The sequence below is a fragment of the Podarcis filfolensis genome (genome assembly GCF_964270895.1).
Source record: "Podarcis filfolensis genome assembly, chromosome: 4".
NCBI classification, from domain to species: Eukaryota; Metazoa; Chordata; class Lepidosauria; order Squamata; family Lacertidae; genus Podarcis; species Podarcis filfolensis.
The window spans coordinates 44,940,929-44,962,268 of record NC_139607.1 but is presented as its reverse complement, the minus strand read 5'-3'; the positions used below and the strand labels follow the sequence as shown (position 1 = coordinate 44,962,268).

At 37.6% G+C, this 21,340-nt stretch overlaps 1 protein-coding gene across 19 annotated transcripts in view; it reads left to right on the top strand.

The window, feature by feature from the left end:
- Positions 1 to 21,340, top strand: part of DMD (dystrophin) — a 953,416-nt gene that overhangs the window by 501,018 nt on the left and 431,058 nt on the right. For all 19 annotated transcript variants that reach the window (XM_083612216.1, XM_083612211.1, XM_083612219.1 and 16 more), the window contains one exon: positions 16,605 to 16,755. In XM_083612216.1, coding sequence (XP_083468342.1) covers positions 16,605 to 16,755 — 151 coding nt within the window. The remainder of the gene's footprint in view (positions 1 to 16,604; positions 16,756 to 21,340) is intronic.

Here is a 21,340-nt window from a genome sequence, read left to right as displayed (position 1 = left end):
TTGATGGACGTAAAATGTTTCTGATTATAAGCTATTTTTCCTGAGATGAAAACTCCCCCAGACTTTACGTTAACACAATCTAATCTGCAATAGTTGGTATGATGCAGACAAAGGATCTTGAGTGCATTCAAAACTGTAAAACCCTCTTTATGTAAGCTCTTTCACAATCTTTCTGAAGTTGTGTATCTTCTTTATCTGAAGTTTCTGAACTACACTGCTGTAACTACATTACTGCAATGTATCCAAAGGTTTCAGTAATTTGCTTAAACGTGTGTTTTACAAATGTCAGTTCTCTAATTTTATATTCTATCAAATTTAAGTATATAAATCTGATTTAAGCAGAAGAGGATAATTTGATATCCAGTTAAGTATCAAGCAGTATGATATCTTATGTTTGTTTGTTTGTTTAGTTGGTTGGTTGGTTTTTTGTAAAAACAAAAACAATGTGTTGTTGCTGTTGCTGTTGTACCTGCCGTACGTCTAGAGGGCAGTGCATTGGATTCTAAACTACTAGGTACTGTTAGCTACTGAGAATGCACAAGTATCCTACTACTGTACTTGCCTTGAAATAGATGGAGCTGCTATAAGAACTTGAATCAAAAGAGCACTGAGGCTCAGCTTGTTGGAAGTATTTGTAAAAGGCTTGGAGTGTATTCATAAAGCACCCTTCATATTTGGCTTGTCCTGCCGCAAGGCCCCGAAATTTACCTTGGGGCAGGTAATCGTATGTTGTTGTTCCCGTTCCCACTTCAAATACTAATATCTCCTTTTATTCGACATTACGTTACTTCTATGAGTTCTACTTATTGTATATGTTGGGAAAGTGGGACAAGCCTCTTCTGAACTTCTACTGGAGAGAAAGCAGGATACAAATATTTATAGGCTTTCGTATAGAAATGGAGATCTTTTGTTAGGGGCAGCGATCAGTATCATGTCAACAATGTCAGCAATCTGCCATGGTATCTGCTGTTATGACCCTGTGTGTTTTATGTATACCCTGCATAAAGAGTAAGCAATATCTTTAAGATTGTAGAGATCGGTGCACTTTCAGACAATATATGGTGCCAATGGTACAATTATATGCTGTTAAAAATTGCCATTTATTATTCATGAAATAAGAACTTCTAGCTATGATAAGCTATAATTAAGACTGGCTGGGGTCTTTTATTATGCACTACTGGAGCACCTAGGGATTTTTTGTAAGACAGTCAATTAAATATTTAAACACGGATAGAAAGCCCTTGTAATTTTGGATCTCCAGCATTGAAATTTGGATGGGGGGGGATGTGCATGATAATTTACATTTCTGAGCTTTATCCAGAATAGATACTACCATTTTTAAAAAAAGCATGAATGAAACTGCACTTCCTCTTTATACATAAAATATATCCCAATTTCTGTAAGACATACTAGGGAGAAAGAGACTTCACTCCTCTTGCTTAATTTCTCTTTTGTTTTTGATACCATGGATCATGGTATTCTCCTGTATCAGCTCCGCGGAATAGGAATTGGGAGCACCATATTACAGTGGTTCTAATCCCACTGTCGGGACCAAGTCCAGAGAGTAGCATTGGGGAGAGTGCCTTTTAACCCCCTGGCAATTATGCTTTGGAGAGCTACAGGGCATTATCTTATTTCCAATATCTATATGAACCCTCTGGAAGCAGCCATTAGGAGATTTGGGGCAAGGTGCCATTGATATACTAATGACAGTCCATAGTATCTGAAGCTCAAGATACACTTTGATCTACCCACATGTAGTTGTTATCCCTGAGAAACGTAGAAAATAACAGGATATATTTATCTGAAAGTCTTCAAACTTACACGACTCTTTAAAAATTAGCTGATGAAGGTGAATACATCGAAATAGGGCCCTGTCCTAGCTTCTAATCCATAACTGACTTCTGCTCTATGATTGAAACTAAGACCTTCACGCTGAATCTATGGACTATGGACTAATATGAATCTATCGGTTTCCGTTCCCTAATTCTGTAACAAATTATTGTGCTATACATATCTTTATGAGTTTGAGTTTGTAATCCCTGTTAGTTTGCAGTCTCTATTTGAGTTTGTAATCCTTGTCAGAATACATACTTTTGAATGGATCAGTTTTTGTTACTATTGACTATTGAATAGTGAGTAGAGACCACTCCCACTATTGAAACTTACATTGGCCTGAGTTCTTGGTGTGCTTTTTTATTGGTATATTTAATAACAAGAACTCCAACTTATTTAACATTAGCATCCATATTCTGGTACTTCCTGACTTTGCTGCACTCTTTTCAGTGGATGCTAAAAACATTTTTGTCTAGGCAAACCTATCCAGACATGTAGAAGCTGTCATTTGTTTTCATCTGGTTTTAGCTTACTGTTTATTTTAATCATTTTTAATCTTTTAAATACTTGGGGTTTTTTGCTGCTAATTTTATTGTTTTATTCTGTTTGTAAAGAGCCTTGGGGTTTTATTTCAATCAGGCAGTATATAAATGTTCTGAAATAAAATAAAATAAAAATAGAATAGCAAATGGTGGGTTATCCCCAATAGATCAAAAATTCTGGAAAACATATTACTAAAATCATATTTGGAGATTCAAGTTATATTTTTTATCAGTATGGTTACCTTGATTTAGTAGTGGTATTCCTTAGGTAATAAATCACCAGTCACAATATAAATAGATTCAGCATTGGAGATTCTACAAAATTGTTGATCCAGTTGCTCTAACATTGTCTAGTTGGAAACAGTTTTATTACCTATTTTTGCTGCAGTTTGAGCTTGTAGTTTCCTCTTGCTTGGCACAAAGGGTCTGAGAACAATGCTTTATTGCCAGATCAGGCTGTTAGTCCCCATGCACCATGGGATATAAAACTCGGGCAGGATCAGGAGCTGGACATTAATAAGGGATGATCAGCTAAAGTCAGGAACAGAGACAGGAAACCAGTTATGTCTGCAGTAATTCATCAAATGGCTAGGCAATTCTCAGGTATGTGACATAGATCTAGCTGTGATCTAAGCTAGTGAATGAGTGAGGCAGTGCAGTAGAAGTGACAAGTGAACTCCCCTCAGCTTAATCCAGAATTGCCTCAGTATTTACCAGCTTTGTCAGCAAGCATTAGGAAAAAATCTTGCCTATTTCCCAATACTGTTTGTCGTGACTCATGATGGTGCCACATACATACTCCACACTGTATTGCCTCCTGGGCTGTAATGTCTCAAACCAGGGAATAACCAAAAGCTATTTGAATATATATCACTTGTCTCCTCTATGCCCCTCTCTCAGTGTACCAAGTTATAAATACACATTTTAATACCCACAGACTATTACAATGATGAAGACTTTCCCAATGATGTAGATGCCACTATTTTATTTTTAGGGGATAAGGGGATAAGTATGACCTTTCAGGGCTGGCACTATAATGAACCAAGCTGAGACTATGGTCTCAGGCGGCAGGCTCAGGCAGTGACAGATTAGTGGCCCTTGGGCTCCTGTCTCATTCTTCCTAGCTTTCATTATTTCTAGTACCACCAGCTGCCCATCCAACCAGCCCCCTGCAGCTCGTCCCAGCCTTGCTGTAGCCTCTTAGGAAGGGCCAAATGAGTTCTTCCTCAGAACAAAGAATTTGGGGTGTGGTAGCCAAGAGAGGGCCTGAAGCACGGGAAATATTGTGCAAGCTTAGAAACTTACTTTAAAGTACTGCATCTTTTTCCTGAGTTTTAAAAACATTTATTTATTGTTTAAAATGCCTATGAATTGTCCGTAATCATCTATTTCAAAGCAATTTACAGCAAAATAAAATACAGTATAGTCGAAAGCATTAATAAAATAGAGTATTAAAAGTGATCAGATAAAATTTACATTCCAGAAATGTTTTCTGAAATAAAAGCACACTGAAATCCATACAATGTCAGTATCTGCCTCAAATTCACTGGATGGGTATGCAAGCAGTCTCTTAGCCACCTCACCCAGAATGCCTCACTCTGAGGATGCAAATGCAATAGCGAAACAATGAAAAAAGTTAAATGGAGTGGGGCAGCTGCGGAGGGAGTAGAGTTTTGGGGCAGCAGCAGTAAGATCCTTCGATTATGTCTTAGTAGTTGCTAATGTATCAATAATTCACATATGTTTTTTTCAGCTATCCTGAGCACACTTTTCAGTTGAATTGAATCTCTTGCACAAAGCCTCCGTACTCTGTGGCTCTCAAATGAGCTTACACAAACAAATCTGTGACTGGCAGTTACTGGTAAAGCATATATTGTGTCATATCAATAGATGCAAACCATTGTACTTATGAGCGGCATGGTGAATTATATTTTGCTTACTAAATAGCCTATGTGGACAGCACATTCAAGTCTGGTAAAACAGAGTTCAAAATAAGTGAAAATAATTATAAAAGATGAAATATATACAGTAAATAGAAACCACCTCTCACTTGCATACATACCTCAGGATTGCATTGGTAACCCCAACCAATAGACTGGTTTATAACAACAAACAGCAAATTTATTACTTATACCCCACCCATCCAACTGCGATGCCCCAGCTACTCTGGGCAACTTCCAACATAATATAAAAACACAGTGAGACATCAAACATTAAAAACTTCCTGATACAGATGTCTTCAGAAAGTTGTTTATCTGTTTGACATCTGATGAAAGGGCATTACACAGAGCATTGTTCCCTGAAGATTCTTAGACTTATGATTATTCCCAAGCTATAGAATAATAGTGCATTGTTCTCAATAATTTTCTTGATGTAGAACCGCCTGCACATATACTGAGCCAGTATATTTTAAGTAATTCTTCAACTGCAGTCACCTTTTCCCAAGATTGTGGAAATTAAGAAAGTGGAACTTTCTACCTCCAAAGACAGCTATCCCTAATCTTCAGATAAATAGTGTTTGCAGTGAGCAGAAATGGATGTGAAAAAATGTTAAAGCTGTGGCAGATGCAACTGATGGACTATATGCAATTAGCCGAGATGACCGGCAGAATTCGAGACCAGGGAGAAGAAAGGATGGAAGAAGACTGGAGGAAATTTAAGATTTATTTACAAAAATATTGTAATTTGGCTGAGTGCTGAATTGGATGCCAGTGCAGACAATTGTCTACCATTAAATTAGATTTAAGGCTGAATTATATGTCAAACCAAATTAAGATTATTAATTAAGATGAGTTAAATGATAATTTGTTTGAAATTAATTTAATAATGATGTAAGTGTATGCGGGAGGTGTGGGGGAGTCCCATGTAACAATTGAGAGATGTTAAATGGACAATGATAAGTGGTGCTTATCTAATATATGCTTTATTTGAAAACTTCAATAAATATATTATTAAAAAAAAAAAAGAAAAAATGTTAAAGCTGTAACCAGCATAAAAAATATGGTGGGTATTTCAATTTTTTTAAAAAAAAAATCCTGTTAAAATTGGGTTTTAAGTACTTAACACTGCTGGCTTGCCTTTTGCAGCTGTTGAGTATGCAGACTTGGCTAGGGAGCAGAAAAGCAATAGAGAAAATGCAGGCTACTCTTTTAAGCTTCTAATAATCACATAAATTCTGATATGAAAGTGATCTTAGTATCGTTCCCCAGATTCTGATCTCTTGATGGCAGGTCATTATTTGTTCTCCGATGCTTTCACTATTGTCATGGCAACTGATAATCTTCAGGCCCATGATGTTCTTTAAACACAAAAATGATTGTAGTCAAACGGATTTTGTGAAAGAATATCTATTTTGTTTTTGTTTTTTAACCATCTGATGAAGTGCACTCTGCCTCATGAAAGGTTATACAAAAATAAATGTGTTCGACTTAGGGTGCCGCAGGATGTTTTATTCTTGCGAGAAACTGGCATGGCTTAACCCTCAAGAATTAAAACAAAAATTATGACTTGTGAAACTGCATGGTTCATATTATTTTCATTGCCTTTTTTATTTTAAAAAATGAGTATTATATAAATGAGTATTACATAAATGATGCTTCCTGTAACAGTCCTCTGTGTTTACTGCAGAAATGTCCAAAAAAGAAGAGTGTGATCCAACCAGTTAAGCATTTTAAAGTCCCATTATTTCAATGGTACGTACTTCACAGTTTCACTGAAACTGATAGAATGTTTGATTGGATCATGCTTATAATGTGTAGGGTTTAGGCTGCAACCCTATTCATTCTTATCTGGAGTAAATCCAGTTAAACTCTGGGGCTTGCTTCTGAGCAGTCACATACATACTGTATGGCAGAGCTTTCTAAACTTTTCATGTTGGTGACACATTTTTTAGACATGCATCATTTTCGCGGCACAGTTTTACTAGCAAACCACGGGTTAAACTAACCCCTTTCCAGCCCTGGGAGGAGTGTGGGAAGCATTTGTGCGACACACGTACACACTGCGGCCAACACACAGCTTGGAAAGCTCTGCTGTACAGTATTGCACTGTTAAGAATGTTATGGATGTAAGAATTCTAAGGGCTACTTCACACACGACTGTTGCTGGAAAGCAAAGTTCTATTGCCATGGCTAAATTTGCATGGACAAAAGAGGAGCCTCATCTAGTCAGCTAATGTGGGTGGCACTGTGATTGTTAATGCCAAACATTCCTCCTATTTAATCTAATAAAAACCACACTATTACTACCACATTGATTGGCCTTAGGGAACCCTGAGATTGTAAGGGACTTTTCTAAGAAAGTACATTGTACACAGCCACCTCAAAACTGACCTATCTAGGACCACTCTGCTGCTCAACAAGTGTCAGCCAAGTCTATAGCTGTCTTGGCCTACCAGAATTTCCCCGAGTCTGTCTTTCCTTTCTCATGATTTTGTGCTTGGCTGCCATTCAATTCTCTTTTTCCTGCCAGCCTTTATGGAGGCTTGCTCCATATTCCTGAGCCTCTCCTTACCCCCCCCCCATTTGTGAGTACTGTTTTCTGAGCTTCCAGCTGGGTGTCCGTTAATGCACCACTAGATCTATGATTTTTCAACATAGCTTAAAGGAATGATAGGTAAATTTCGCTCCCTCTTTGGCTCTTTATTCTCTTTGACTGTTTTTCAAACAACAATCTCTGTGTTTTCTCTGCCTCCTTTGAAGCTGAGGTCACCTTGCACAGCCACTCGCTCCACAACCCTGCCTCTGAAAACTCTTCACCAGCCCACTGTTCCATTGCTGATTTGTGACGTTTTCTCAGTAAAACCTCATTTCTGGAACAACTAAAGCAGAAACAAAGTAATGATTAGTATTGCTAACAATTAGTACTTCCACACAAATAAACCAGCAAGTCCACTCTGTGCATTCTGTCGAATGTCTGTTTGCATTTATTAGGCAAAATCCTAAAAGATCCATACACTTTTAAAGGTTTTTTAAAGGTATAAAGCATGCTTTATAATTCTACAGAGAAGGTCCAAGGGCTTCTCTGGCTCTTTTTTATCTTTGGAGAAGCTAGAAAGCATAGTGCTTGATATACTCACTGAAAATTTTCCAACTCAGGAAGGAACAGAAACATAACTTTGAAGTTGCTGCACAACAAAAAACTTTACTTGGTTTGGTAAATTTTACATAGCTGTTATTGCTAGTGCGAACTAATGACATTAACTTAACAGCACTTATTTTAGAACTACCAGATTTTATGCAGTAAATTACTTGTGGACTCGGATGGATATCTATGTTGCACATAATCTTAAATATGCATATGTCACTGGTAATCAAAATTGGTTGTACTGCTAAGTGCATTTGGAACAGTTCTCAGATTCATAGTGGGGAAATGGATAAAAACTTAATGATGCATCAGCTTTTTGTCTATTGTTGATGTTACTCATGTGTTGGTGGATAATGTTACCATATATTTAGCATGATCCAGTTTGCCTTCATTTAATAGTGCAAATGTTAGGAATACAATTCAGTTCAACTGAAAAGTGTGCTCAGGATAGCTGAAAAAACATATGTGAATTATCGATACATTAGCAACTACTAAGACATAATCTAAGGATCTAATCAAGAAACTTCCTTTTCAAGGCCCTTGTTTTTAGCATACAGGCATTAAAGCAGTCAGATGAATGCTCTAATTAGTGCTCTGTTATATATACTTCCATAGAATCAATTGAGTGCTGTCCCTAATCATGATCACATCTCTGGCAACCATTTAACAATCAAACGACTGATAACAAAAAAGTAACAGAACTGAAAATAAGCCTCCAGGGGAGTGGTGTGATTGAGAACTAGATACTTCTATATAATGTGTATGTTAAAGTGATAATATCACGTGTTTATATTACCTAACCTAATGTAAATGATGCCATTTCCACTGACCCAATATTTGTGTCACAGATTATCAGAGTTCATGTCAGCTAGATAGACTAGGATGAATTCCAGGTGATTCATACTTTAATCAACTACTTTTTATAATATCATGAATGCCCCCTGGCTCACCACACACTATTCCACCATGCAGCACAAAATATCCAGATAAAAACCTGGGAAGCCAAAGGCCTATATCATCTAGCAGACTTCTACAAAAATAACAAACCCATATCGACACAAGAAATAAAGCAAACTTGGGAACACCCAAATACCCTGGCTAACACACCACCAACTACACGCCCTCTTAAACAATCCAGTAGTAACATCAACAGCCACTAGACCCTTGACCACCTTTGAAAACCTTCTCCTAACAACAGTGGGACATGGCAAGGGAATGGTATCCACAATAAACAAACTCACTTACAGATGGTACCTAACACCATGGAAACTGGTGCCGATAAGCCCAGGAATCTCACCAAAATGCTGGAGAAGCTGCACTTCCACAGTCACATACCCCCACATGTGGTGGGAATGCCCCCAAACCCAACTCTTCTGGACAACAGTCATACAAGAAATAAGCAAAATAACTAAACAGGTACTAGAAGTCACCCCAGAACTGGCTCTACTGAACATCTTCCAAGATAACAGTGCCCACTCACACAATAAAAAGCTCACAACCCATCTACTCCCAGCAGCCAGAGACATCATAGTCAGACACTGGAGGGACCTGATAGGAATAAACATGGTATGGGAAACAACCTTACTAGAAAAGCTAACCAATAGACTGAAACTAACACAGGGAGAAGTAGAAGAGAACGCCTTCAGTCCAGTATAGCTCCCCTTTATCACATACGCAGACCAACAAGACAACAACACAAACCAACCAACAGCATATGATTCAGTATGGCTAACTTAACCCAACAATGCTCCCACACAAACAAATCCCACTGCAGCCAACCAAAGACAATCAGTCACACCCTAGACCACCTCAACCTCTCTCACCACCAAGGAAACATAACAAGTGAATAGAAAGAGAACCTGCCCGAGCTGACACAAAACCTCCACGCATACACTAAGTAAAAGAACATAAGCTTTACCACCCCCGCCCCTCTTTTCTTCCCAACCCTATACTGCACATACCACCAATGTCTCATGGCAAATGTAACTGATGTGTCGAAAACACAACCTGAAGAAAGAGGCAATGCATGTGCTTTTATAAAAGAGGAAAATCTTTAAATAAAAAAATATATATATATCATGAATGTGCTTTACCGTCTGTCTAACTGAGCAAAATGTGTGATGTATACCACCTCTTGCTCACATGAAAAAGGGAAAGAACTGAGTTCTTGGAGCCATTTTGCTCTATATACACCTCTCACAGGAGTTGGTACTCTCAAAATCTTAAATTTCTTTCAGTGAAACAAAAGTTAATTCTTCACAGATTTTGTTTTGTAGCAAAATGAAAGCAATGGATAAGGAAGTGGTTATAAATTAATGCAAAAGACAGTAAATATTTCCTGTAATGTTGACTACGTACTAATGCTTGGAATATTCATATCCCAAGGGAGTAAATTTTATGGAAATGCACATTTGATAGTCAAGGGAAATGACAATAACAGTCATTTGTCACCACATTACTATCACAAAGGTAGATATATATTGGCTTTGTGCATTTGTGACTTCTGAATATTAGTACTGTATAACACACATCATCAGAATTCAGCATGAGTTATGAACCTTTTGTCCTCTATGTCCTAGAAATATTAATTAAGCCCATCATAAACTAGGTCTATGTGATTTTCATGTAAAGTATATGATTTGGAACTTGCTTTATTATAGGATTTTTAATAATTAATTTTTGACAAGTTGAGAAATTTAAAAGTTTATTGCCAATGACATTTATGCCTGTTTAGGACTAGGGAGTTGTGCTGTGTTGCATTCTTCCATATAATGTATTTAATTAGTTGTGTTCGCTTCATTTTCTCTAGGGAAATGATAACGGATGCTTTTAATTCTAGCATTCAGACTAAATGCTTTCAAGCACATCTCTTTATCATTGTTCTGAAATGGGAAGAAAGCTTGCTGGGAAATTTGAAATCTGGTGTGTTGCTATTGAGGTTATTGAAAGCAAAAGTATGAACTATGTTTAGTTTACAAATTAATTCAGACCTGATCACTCCAACTATGACTTGGATGTAACAATGAAAACGGCAGTAAACGGCTTATCATTTGAGCTTTATTTAGGTGTTAATCCACTTTCTGACCGTTTGAATTGGAGTATTCAACACCCACATGTATTTGAATTTGTATGTGAGAAACAACTTTGGTCTTTCCCTATGTGTTTCCTTTTGTGTTTACCCCCACCTTCTAAAATTAGTTGATTCTGTTGTGCCAATTAAGTACTGACAATGCATGTGTACAGATAGCTGCATGCACATCATCTTTTAAAATTAAAAAATGCCCTGCCCATGAAGTGTGCAAGCCGCACAGGCAGGCAATTTTACATTCTCAGTACATAATTGTTAACGTGGTTTACATATACAGTTTTCTGGTTTTCTTCAAACCTGAGGGATCAAAAACAACAACCTGTATACAAGGCTACACTCTGTTCAGAAGCATACCAGAAATAGTTACAAGCATGGCTGGAAAAGGAACAAAAACATTGAGGAAGTAGGGGGTGTGTGGAAAGGGGAGTAGCAGAAAGTGGTGATTGACCCACACACACATCAAAACACCAACACAAATTATTTGTGAGTGGAGTAGTTTGGAGCCTAATTATCCCCATATCGGGTAAATCCAAGCGTACTCAGGGGAGGAATGAGGTTGGTATTGTTTGAGAATAACATCATGTGAACCACACAAATTAAATGGGAATACTAACAGCTGCAGACACACAATAAGCTCCGGTGTGCACACGGCCACAAATTGGATGTATCAAAAAGCACAGACATGTCGTTATCCTACTTGTTATATCTCTGGATGACTTGCAGTGCCTTGTAAGTGGACCTCCACTTCCTTTTTATTTCTTATCTACTGCCCCCGCCATCTATTCCAGATGCTTTGGGGCCCCTCAAGGCCACATTTTGAGGTACATGGGGGGCTACAAGGGGAGAAGTCCAATTGTGCTAGACAGAATTTTTTCTGCTATCAGGTGGGCATAAATGGAACCATCACCCTATATTTCCTCTAACGCAAGAATTAGCGCTATGCTTTTATCAAGTTTGTCAATGTATGACCTATGTTGTAGGGATGGAAGCCTGCATACTGAACATTGTCTGACAGCAAGAAAGCCCATGCTTTCCCCACTAGCTAAAGCATTTTTTTAAACCGTTACCTGATTCTGTTCTGAAGTCTTGCACTCTACCTTTTATCACCATCCTCTCTGCCTTAATTACAGGTCTTCCAGATGGAGTTGCTTCCCTAGGGTAATTGTAGTCCGACAGCATCAGCAGGGCCAGCGGCTCTTGAATTGTGCCATACATGATTTTATATAAAATCAACTAATGTTTCTTAGTCTATGGAACTAAATGATTGATAATACTCAAACAAACAGAGCTTGGGGTGTTGTAAGGCTGTAAGCATTTCGTCCCATAGAATCAGAGACAGAGTAAATGTAGGTGACCTATGTTGAAGATAGGAGTGGACCCAGAATTCAAGCCAGGGTTGCTCAATTCTGCAAACAGCCCCTGGCCATGGGTTAGCAGGTGGCTGAGGGTTCCAGTGGGAAATAATGCTCTGAGAAGTGAATGATCTAATTCTTACTTAAGAGAAACTTTGAATAGTCCGTTCCATTGATTTACATAAGCAAGAATGAGCATGCTTATTAAAAAGAATACATCAAGGAAAGACCAGCACAACGTAAGAAAGAAAATTGCTGCAGGTTAAATGATTGTTCCAGTAAGACAAATATAGTTGTGGTGACTTTAGTGTATTCATTATTTATTTATATAGGCTACTTCTGAACTATTTAATATATACAAATATGTTTAAGTGGTATGCGGGAAACTAGAGCAACTAACAATTTTAGCATATGTTACAAAACTACAGAGTCGCAAATGCAAGCATTGCATTATAAAATTACTAAGAAATGCAGACAGATATAAATTCCTTCTCCTTCTGATACTCCTCTCCTCTCAGTCTCCTGTCTCTCACCCACACACGCACCTTGTTTCTCACTCAGAGAGCTCAACACTAAATCTCACAGTTTAGAGGCCACCTTACATCATAACCCTGTTTTTTATGGGCAGCCACCAAGGGAGATGGAGTTTCCTCAGGATCCCCACAGCTGTCAGCTGCGCTATACACACCATGTTCCAGGCTATAACTGGTTTGATTTAGTTTCCCAGTGGTCTGGTTTGTTGATAATACTACATAATGTTGCTTATGCTGCATATTCCTGCTTTATAAGTATCTCTCTATCTCTAAATGTGAAGTGCCATTCTGAGTCAAGTCTACTTGAAGTGGTGAACAAAATTTCAAGCATAAAAATAATATAATAATAAAACTTTTAAATGCAAAAAACCTCCAAATATATTAAAATACAGTTCAACCAGCCTATATCAAACACTTCTTATCTCCTGATGATCACTTCGGGAATAAATATTAAACCAATGCCTAGCCGCAGTGAATTCTAACTTTGTTGTGTCTCTCTAGTCCAACTATAGAGATTATGTTTAAATTAAATACAAACAGATTGTGGAAAGAAGAAGAAAAATCAGATTAATTGAAACAGGTTAACATTTTTTTTTTCAACAAAAGATTAATTTGGCAAGATAACCCTGTAAAAACAAGTTTCCATAGATTATCTGTTAGAATGACCTTAAATATTACATTTCAATGCACATAAATAGAATTTTTTAATATTACTTTGAAGTTTTGTATATTTCTTACAAGGTGCTAATTGTGCTGAATCAAGTTGACAACACTGCATAATTTTTAGGTTAATATTAGCATAATCCTTCAGGACACTGTTTAGAGGAAGTATAGAAATGTAATGTACACAATATTTTGTAGAACGTAAAAAAGGCTATATTTTTGTCAGCTACAAGTTCTATAATAAAAGTCATGAATTTTAAATGTATTTTGATAATCAAACATACTCTTTTTGCACTTAACCTGCTCCCTTTAAAAAGACCTCATTTTAATACTTATTAGTCTAATTCTGAATGCTAAGTAGATAAAAGAACCTGAGTAATTTGTGATTTCAACATTTTTAGACTACTAAGTGATATTTTTATAGTTTTCAAATTTAAAACTATACAGAACCATTATAGGAAATTATTGGCATAGATTTAAAATATATTGTTGCATGCCACCCCTGAGTGGTGCAGGATTCCAGGGGTTCAACGTGCTTACCCAGAGTCTGTTTTTCCTTTGGGAATGAGGCATACTGAAGACTATGGTGTCTTTATGATATATGGTTTATTTACACATATGTATAATCTGAGCCTGCAATGGTGGGATTCAGAGCATCAACACTCCAAATGGGTCTTACTTCTCCCATAGCCGCTGACTTGAATCCAAACAGAAATCAAACATTGTTCTCATACCTCATTTCTCTCTAGTTTGCTGCTTTACTTCTAGGTCACATCACTGCTCCTTTTAACTCTCTACTCTAAAATCTGACTTTATACGTTGAGGGAGGGGACCCCACCCACACTTGCTGGATCTGGGTTTTAGAGGGGACTGGCACACATCTCAACACCCCGAAACTCGTAACAATATATTTTGAGTTTCTATCTTTACATAATTTACTTGGAAATGGTTTTTGATCTACTGTATGCCTCTGCAATAAGTAGTTACAAGAAACATGTATTCTTTCTGTGTATTTTTGAGGTTGCTTTCATTTAAGACAAAAGTTGTGTTTTCTGCTGCATTGCATCTATACTTTGTACCGAATTAAGGTGGACTGTGCATAATCTGAGCACTACACTGTCTAGTCCAGTTGTATGGGTTCAATATCATTGTTTATTTTATCTATGTACAGTTGAATACACAAAGAAATCTCTTAAGTGGTTTACAGTGTTGTGGCCTGACAACGTAGACAAGGAACTTTGAAGAGCTCACAGCCAATCACTTGCATAGGGTGGTACGAGGGACAATAAACAACTTGAATGCTGACAAGACGAAAGTACTATAGGTAGATGTTTCTTGTTTACCACCTATCCTGAATGAAATTGCTATCTTAAGACAGCAGGTTCATAGCTGGGGGAATTCCTAGATCTAGCACTGCCACTAGAAACCCAGGTGTCCTTTGTGGCATGTAGTGCCTTTACCAGCTAAGGCTGGTTTGTCACTTGTAACCACTTCTGGCCAGAAATAGTCTTGTAGTATATTACAGTGTAATATAATTTTCAAGGATAGAGGCTTATGATCTTGATTCAAGATGAAATTTTAGAAATGGCAGAATTGATGATGATGATGATGATGATGATGATGAATTGAATTTATATACCGCCCTACACCCGGAGGTCTCAGGGCGGTTTTGAAACTTTTTTTGTTTTGAAATTGACATGCTAAAAACATGCTTCATCTGGATTTAAATGTGAAACACAAAGCAAAAGTTCAAGATAGCATTACCTTTGGGAAAATGCACACCATTTATTAGAAAGGAATGAGCTGTATATTTAAAAATTATAATGAAATCTGATTATGTAATAACTAAGACACAATTCTGTAGTTAGATGAAATAAATCTTCCTATGACTTCTGATCAATAACATAGTGGGATTTTGTTAAAAATGATCTCTCAATAGATGGTCTCTTTTGCCTTGGAATGGCTTATTTCATGAAAAAAGAAAAGACTGCTGGTTTTGTGTTGTTGAGTACCTGTCTCTTCAGGAACTTAGCGGTATTGATAATAGGATCGTTTTTCACCTCAGAAAGGCACTTCAGACCATTCTAGTTCTTTTTACTCTAATTGGTGATGTAGAGTCTGACCAACAGAATCCTATTCCACTGTAATTGTTCTCAAAAAGCATCAGACTCAAGTATCAGAACCACAGGAGATACAAAACAGTAATGGTAATATGTATTATTACTCTGTTTAATTTTTTTTAGTAGAGTTTGTTGAACTCTGGTTGTTGTTTTTTATCAAGAGAGTTAACTTGCTTCAGGTTCATTATTAATTATATATTCTTATTCAATACATGTATATCCAACCTTTCTTCCACAAACAAACTCAAGGCAATATGCACAGGGTTTCCAGGTGGTTTCCTCCAGCGTCAAAGATGACCTGGGCTGCTCTCAGCTCCAGCTCCTAACCTCTGGGCTAGACCTAGATGTACTTACTTTCGGCAAGGTTACTCCCTATATCTGGCTTCAGACCATGTCTTGGTACCAATAATAAATAAAATATGCCAGTCAGTGGGAGACATCCATCCACTTGCAAAATGGAAATCTGCTTCTGTGATGGAAATTCCAGATTGTTTCTTCCTGTCTCCTTCTCCCCTCCCCATGAACACCAAAATCGGCTCTGGAGAATCCCCCAACCCTTGGAGCAGATCTTTGGGGTACGCATGAGGCTGCGGCAGGAAGAAAGGAAAGAGAAGTCTTGTTGCATGAGCAGATGCCCTTTTGCACTGTGTTGGAGTTCACCCCAAAATGAATTTGTGTCTAACACAAGCTTGGAGGATTTTATAAATTATGAAATCATTCTTATGCAATAAGAGGGTATATTTACTTTTAAAATTGTAATACTCCTTACTTTAAATATTCTGTTTTTTAACTTGCTGCCTCACAGCGGTTCTGGATGTTTTCTTATCTTCTGTGGGAAATGTTTGCGAGAGACTTTGGTTTCCTGCAGTCTTATGAGAAAGCACTACTGTTCCTGCCATCACACTTCAGTGGTCTAGGCAATATATTAGAACTTCACAGTTACATGTATAAATTATATGTATTAGCTTTTGCACATTGTTGGGGAAAGTAAATTTAAACAGTGAATTTAAATTTAGCCAGATAAGTTGTTTGTTTGTGTGTTCAACATGATATTTTATTTTCCAATTCTGCCACGCAAATAGATTTTAGAAACATAGAATTATGCAATTCACCCACAGGCTTGGATACAAGGGCATCTTTCTGTGAGCAGAGAACCTCTTCTGCTCACAAGAGGGCTATTTCTGGCATAGCCAGAGTACTGCATGTTTTTCTGTTGTGCAATTTTCAAGTGGTCCATAGGGAGAAAGGTGGGAAGCCACTGCTATAAAGGCATCACAGTCATATCCTGCATTAATATTTTAAATGCATTATAAACATTTGACCTACCACTTTTAATCATATAATGTCCTAAATTATAGTGTCATGGTTTTTATTTCCTTCTACAGAAGATTTGACAGATCCGTGGAGAAATGGAGGAATTTCCATCACGATATGAAAAACTTTAACCACTGGTTAACTGAGGCAGAACAAAATTTAGCTAAAATATGGATAGAGTCCGAGGATCCAGAAGTTTCCACAACCAAGCAATATATCAAGGTAGGACTCACCTATAACATATTTTTACTTCAAGATTTTCTTATCTGTATGTGTATTTGTTGCAAATTGGTTTCCCATAGGCTCTCATCTAGAGGGCAGATATTATCACCACTTGGAGGTACCGTATTTTTCGCTCTATAACACGCACCCGACCATAACACGCACGTAGTTTTTAGAGGAAGAAAATCCGTAGGCATGCCACCCGTAGGCATTCCCTCCATAACACGCACAGACATTTCCCCTTACTTTTTAGGAGGAAAAAAGTGAGTGTTATGGTGCAAAAAATACGGTATTTAACTCCATGTTTATACACTGGGGGATTATTGTAAACTGATATGATTTACAGCATAACCCTAACCTTATCTACTCAGAACTAAATCCTGTTGAATTCAGTGGGTTTTGTTCCTAGGTAAATGGGATTAGGATTGTAGACTTAATGATTCCTCAATTTGTATATGCTAAAATAATTAACAATAATAAAATTACTTGTTCACACAAGTAAAAAAGATACTGCAGTACAGCTAATCAACATTCGTTTCCTTCTTGTTTTGTGGGTCTTTATTTGACAATAGCTTTTAAAGCATCACTTATTTCTGACAATAAAAGAAAATACATTTAAATTAGTGATGCCTGGCTTCTCACCCTTTCCTCCAAGGCATGTGCCAGCTAATCTGTCATCCCCAGGCCATTAATTTCGAGTCACAATATACTTTTGAGCAGTAGTTGTTTAGGATGCAACAATAGCATAAGCTGATCATAGCCACACTTACCTGGGTGGAGGCCCATTGAATTCAGTAAGACTTACTATGAGTCAACATGATTAGGATCACAACCTTAATTGCAAATTTTGTGTTACTAATGCTATGTTATTCCATTTATTAAAGTTGGTAGCAGCACCATATATATATAAAGGGTGTATATTAAAATATATTCTAAAGAGCAACCCTAACCTCTTTCCCCTGATGTGCTAGTTTACTACTTGCATGGAACTTTGATCATAGAGGAGGAGAATTCAAAAAATGATGACTGTCCAACCTATAGTATGAAGCAGTATAGAATACAAAACAGAGGGGAAATTGGGACTGCTTTGCCTTTTCTGTATGGTTTATTTAGCCATCCCCAGCAGGGATCAGAGTGGAGAATTTCCTGTTCTTACTACATCCCTTTCCTACTTTTCTTCATTTAGCAATAACAAACTATACTTCAGTATTTCTTTATCAGAATAAACATTGCACCAAATATCCTTCTCATCTCACCCTACTCCCAGTGTTATATATTCTGCTTCCTTAAGCAGTACAGCTAATTCATTGAAGAATTATGTGTTGCCTGCGTGTAAGTCATCCATACTTATGTCATCATTAAATTTATTTTTAATTTGATGGATCTAATTTTAATGCAGCATGAAGGAACGAATTCTTCTGGGGCAACACAAGATGCAGTGTCCATAGCAGCATATTGCTTAGCTGTCTGTTTTGGTCAGTGAATCAGAATATGCTCACACATATTATATCCATAGTTCTCATTAGTCTTTATGTCACAGAAATGTGGTTGATATCTTTTTTTTTAGTGATCAGGTGTTAGATTTATTAAATAAAGTCAGCCTTCTCATCATGTTGATCTACTGGAATTTTCATCCAAATTTGTGGAATACAAAGCTTAAGTCTATATACTATATTGTCTTCATGGTGTTTAAGCCTCTGACACCGATTGGTTGACTTGGGTTTGGTGGCAAGGGCTATTCAGGAAGCTAAACAGTTTGCAGTCTAACTTATTTGAGAGGAAGCTGTTGGTTTGACTCAAACTAAAATGGAAAAGCACCTGAGGTTTTTGATCACCTAAGGCAGGCATGGCCAAACCTGGCCCTCTAGCTGTTTTGGAACTACAATTCCCATCATCCCTAGCTAACAGGACCAGTGGTCAGGGATAATGGGAATAGTAGTCCCAAAACAACTGGAGGGCCACATTTGGCCATGCCTGGCCTAAGGAGTAAAGGAAACTAAAAGAAGAGTGTAGCAAAGTTGACTATAGACTGAGGGCCAAACTAGATGCACGATAAGCAGTTGGAGATCTGTGATGGATCTCCTGTCTCCCTCCCTCCCTCTCTCCCTCTCCCTCTCCCTCTCCCTCCTTAAGCAGCTATGAAGAATGTTTCAAATCAGAAAAACAGTGTTGCAGCATTTCCCCCATATAAATTCCTATCCTAAAGCATTTTGTTTCAGGTACCCAAAATGTTCCCTAATCAAACAAATAACACCACAAAGAGCAATTTACATTGGTTAACCCCTCCTCCCTCTTTTGGTATCTCTGAGCACCAAAAATTCTCAGATGAAAAGTTGCAAAACTGCCAGTTCTGGTTGCAGTATCAACAGTATTGTTAAAAGGGTATTAGAATAGAATGTTACTGCTTTATTTGGCACCCCATTTTACTTTGAATAATGTGTTTTGGTTACCACATTTTATGAAGAATATAAAGCAGTTACCGTATTTTTTGCTCTATAAGACTCACTTTTTCCCTCCTAAAACGTAAGGGGAAATGTGTGTGCGTCTTATGGAGCGAATGCAGGCTGCGCAGCTATCCCAGAAGCCAAAAGCCAGGTGCTTTCGCTGCGCAGCGATCCCTCTTGCTGTTCTGGCTGCTGGGATTCAGAATATTTTTTTCCTTGTTTTCCTCCTCCAAAAACTAGGTGTGTCTTGTGGTCTGGTGCGTCTTATAGAGCAAAAAATACGGTACTTAGCATTCAGAGTGAAGCTCCCCATGTTTAATCTTAAACTAAAAGTCTAAAGCTAAGTTCATCCCAAATTATTCCCTGTTTAGTTTTCATACTTCATTCAATGATGTATAATTTATTTTGTACAACTGTGTATGTAGCTGCTGTACTTGTCAGGAGTGATCCTTCACATCTGTGAGAGATAAAGCTTTTCAGTTTCATGCTGGTGTGCAGTTGCTGCACACGTGAATCAAGTAAATAATAATGTTTAATTTCATATGCTCTGTAACTCAGACATGGTCAGATGAGGCCTTCATCCTCTGAAGTGTTTCCCAGTTGGTTTCAGTAGAGATATCAAACTTAGTGGACAAAATATAAACCATTTTAATGCATTTCAACAGGAACTCTCGGGTGTTCTCATTATGTAGTTGCAAGTGTTTTGATGGCTGAATGGCTGTCACCTCCAAAAACAAAAGGTTGTTTTAAAATATACAGCAGTGTTTTCATCACCTTTTAAAATTTTAGAGGGCATCATTATTAAAGTTTCATGTTTTTCTCTGCATCGGTAAAGGGTAGAGAGTTTGCATTCAGCTGATTAGCTTACAGGACAGGGAAGAACATATATTTGACAACTTTGTTGCATTGCAATGTTCTAAGTATTCCATCAGCCATCCTGACTATGATTAACATGAATGAACACATGTGTAGGCACTCAGAGAAATGATCTCTGCTGCTTTACTCTTCCCTGCTTGTTCAGCTGCAGTGCTGATCAAGGCCATGGTTTGACTTTGGATGATGTTCAAACCGGGACTCTTTGTTTAACTTTCGGCAGGCAAACCATGAGCTGCAACTAACATTTGCCCTGTGGTTTACAACTCAATGAGCACTAAATCATGGGCCTGGGTTCAGACAACACAGCTAAGCCAAATAATGGCTTCCCTCAGCACAGTAGCACAGCAACAAAGCAGCTGTTGAGGAGCAAAACAACTGTGATCTCCTCTCCAGAAGCTTTTGCATTTGCTCATTTGTGCTAAACTATGGTATGACTTTGTGTCACATGCAAAAGAGGGCATTGCCTTTCATTTCTTCTTTGCATCTTTTGAAAATCACACTTCAAAGCACATATGGGTGTATCACGCTAATATGTGAATGTGTGGACTATATGGTTCAATGAAGTTGATGATACACAAAACCTGTTCCTTTCTTCAGTCCCTAACAAAAATGGATGCTACTGTATGTTTAGACTATATTTGTAGCATAAGGCTGTGACAGATGTGCAGGCAGTGGTTAAGACTTCACCTGAACACCTCACTAAAAATAAGAGAACTATGGGGTAAAATCAACTTCTTACTTCACCCCATATTTCTTTCACATTGAGGACAGACAAAACAAAAACAAAAAAAACCCTTCATCTAATGATATGGTTTAATATCTGACAGGGCACCATTCCAAATGGTCTCAACCTGGAAGGAGATTTTAGGGGGGTGCTACTTGTAGGGGGAACTTAAAAGCCTTCATTCATGAGTAGATCAACTTCACATACCTATCTTTTAATTAGCAGATAAAGTACATAATATATCCTTTCTCTGGACTGTTTCTTCTTTTTTGTATCAAATGCCAAGCTAATGTAGCTAGGTAGCAAATGTGCATGTATGTGCAGAGGGTGCAGTGGATCTGGGAAGAAGGCATGCGCACACTTAAGAGATCTTGCTTCAATTTGTGTAAGCTGTGTGGAGTCCCTGTCTCAGAAAATTTGGGAAACAAATAAAAATGATAAGAAAATTATGAAAAGAGCTGTCATATCCCTGCAGAACCATGGCAATTTTGGGGGGTTCTTGGCTTATGTGAAGCAGGGGTGCAATTTCTAATTAATCAGG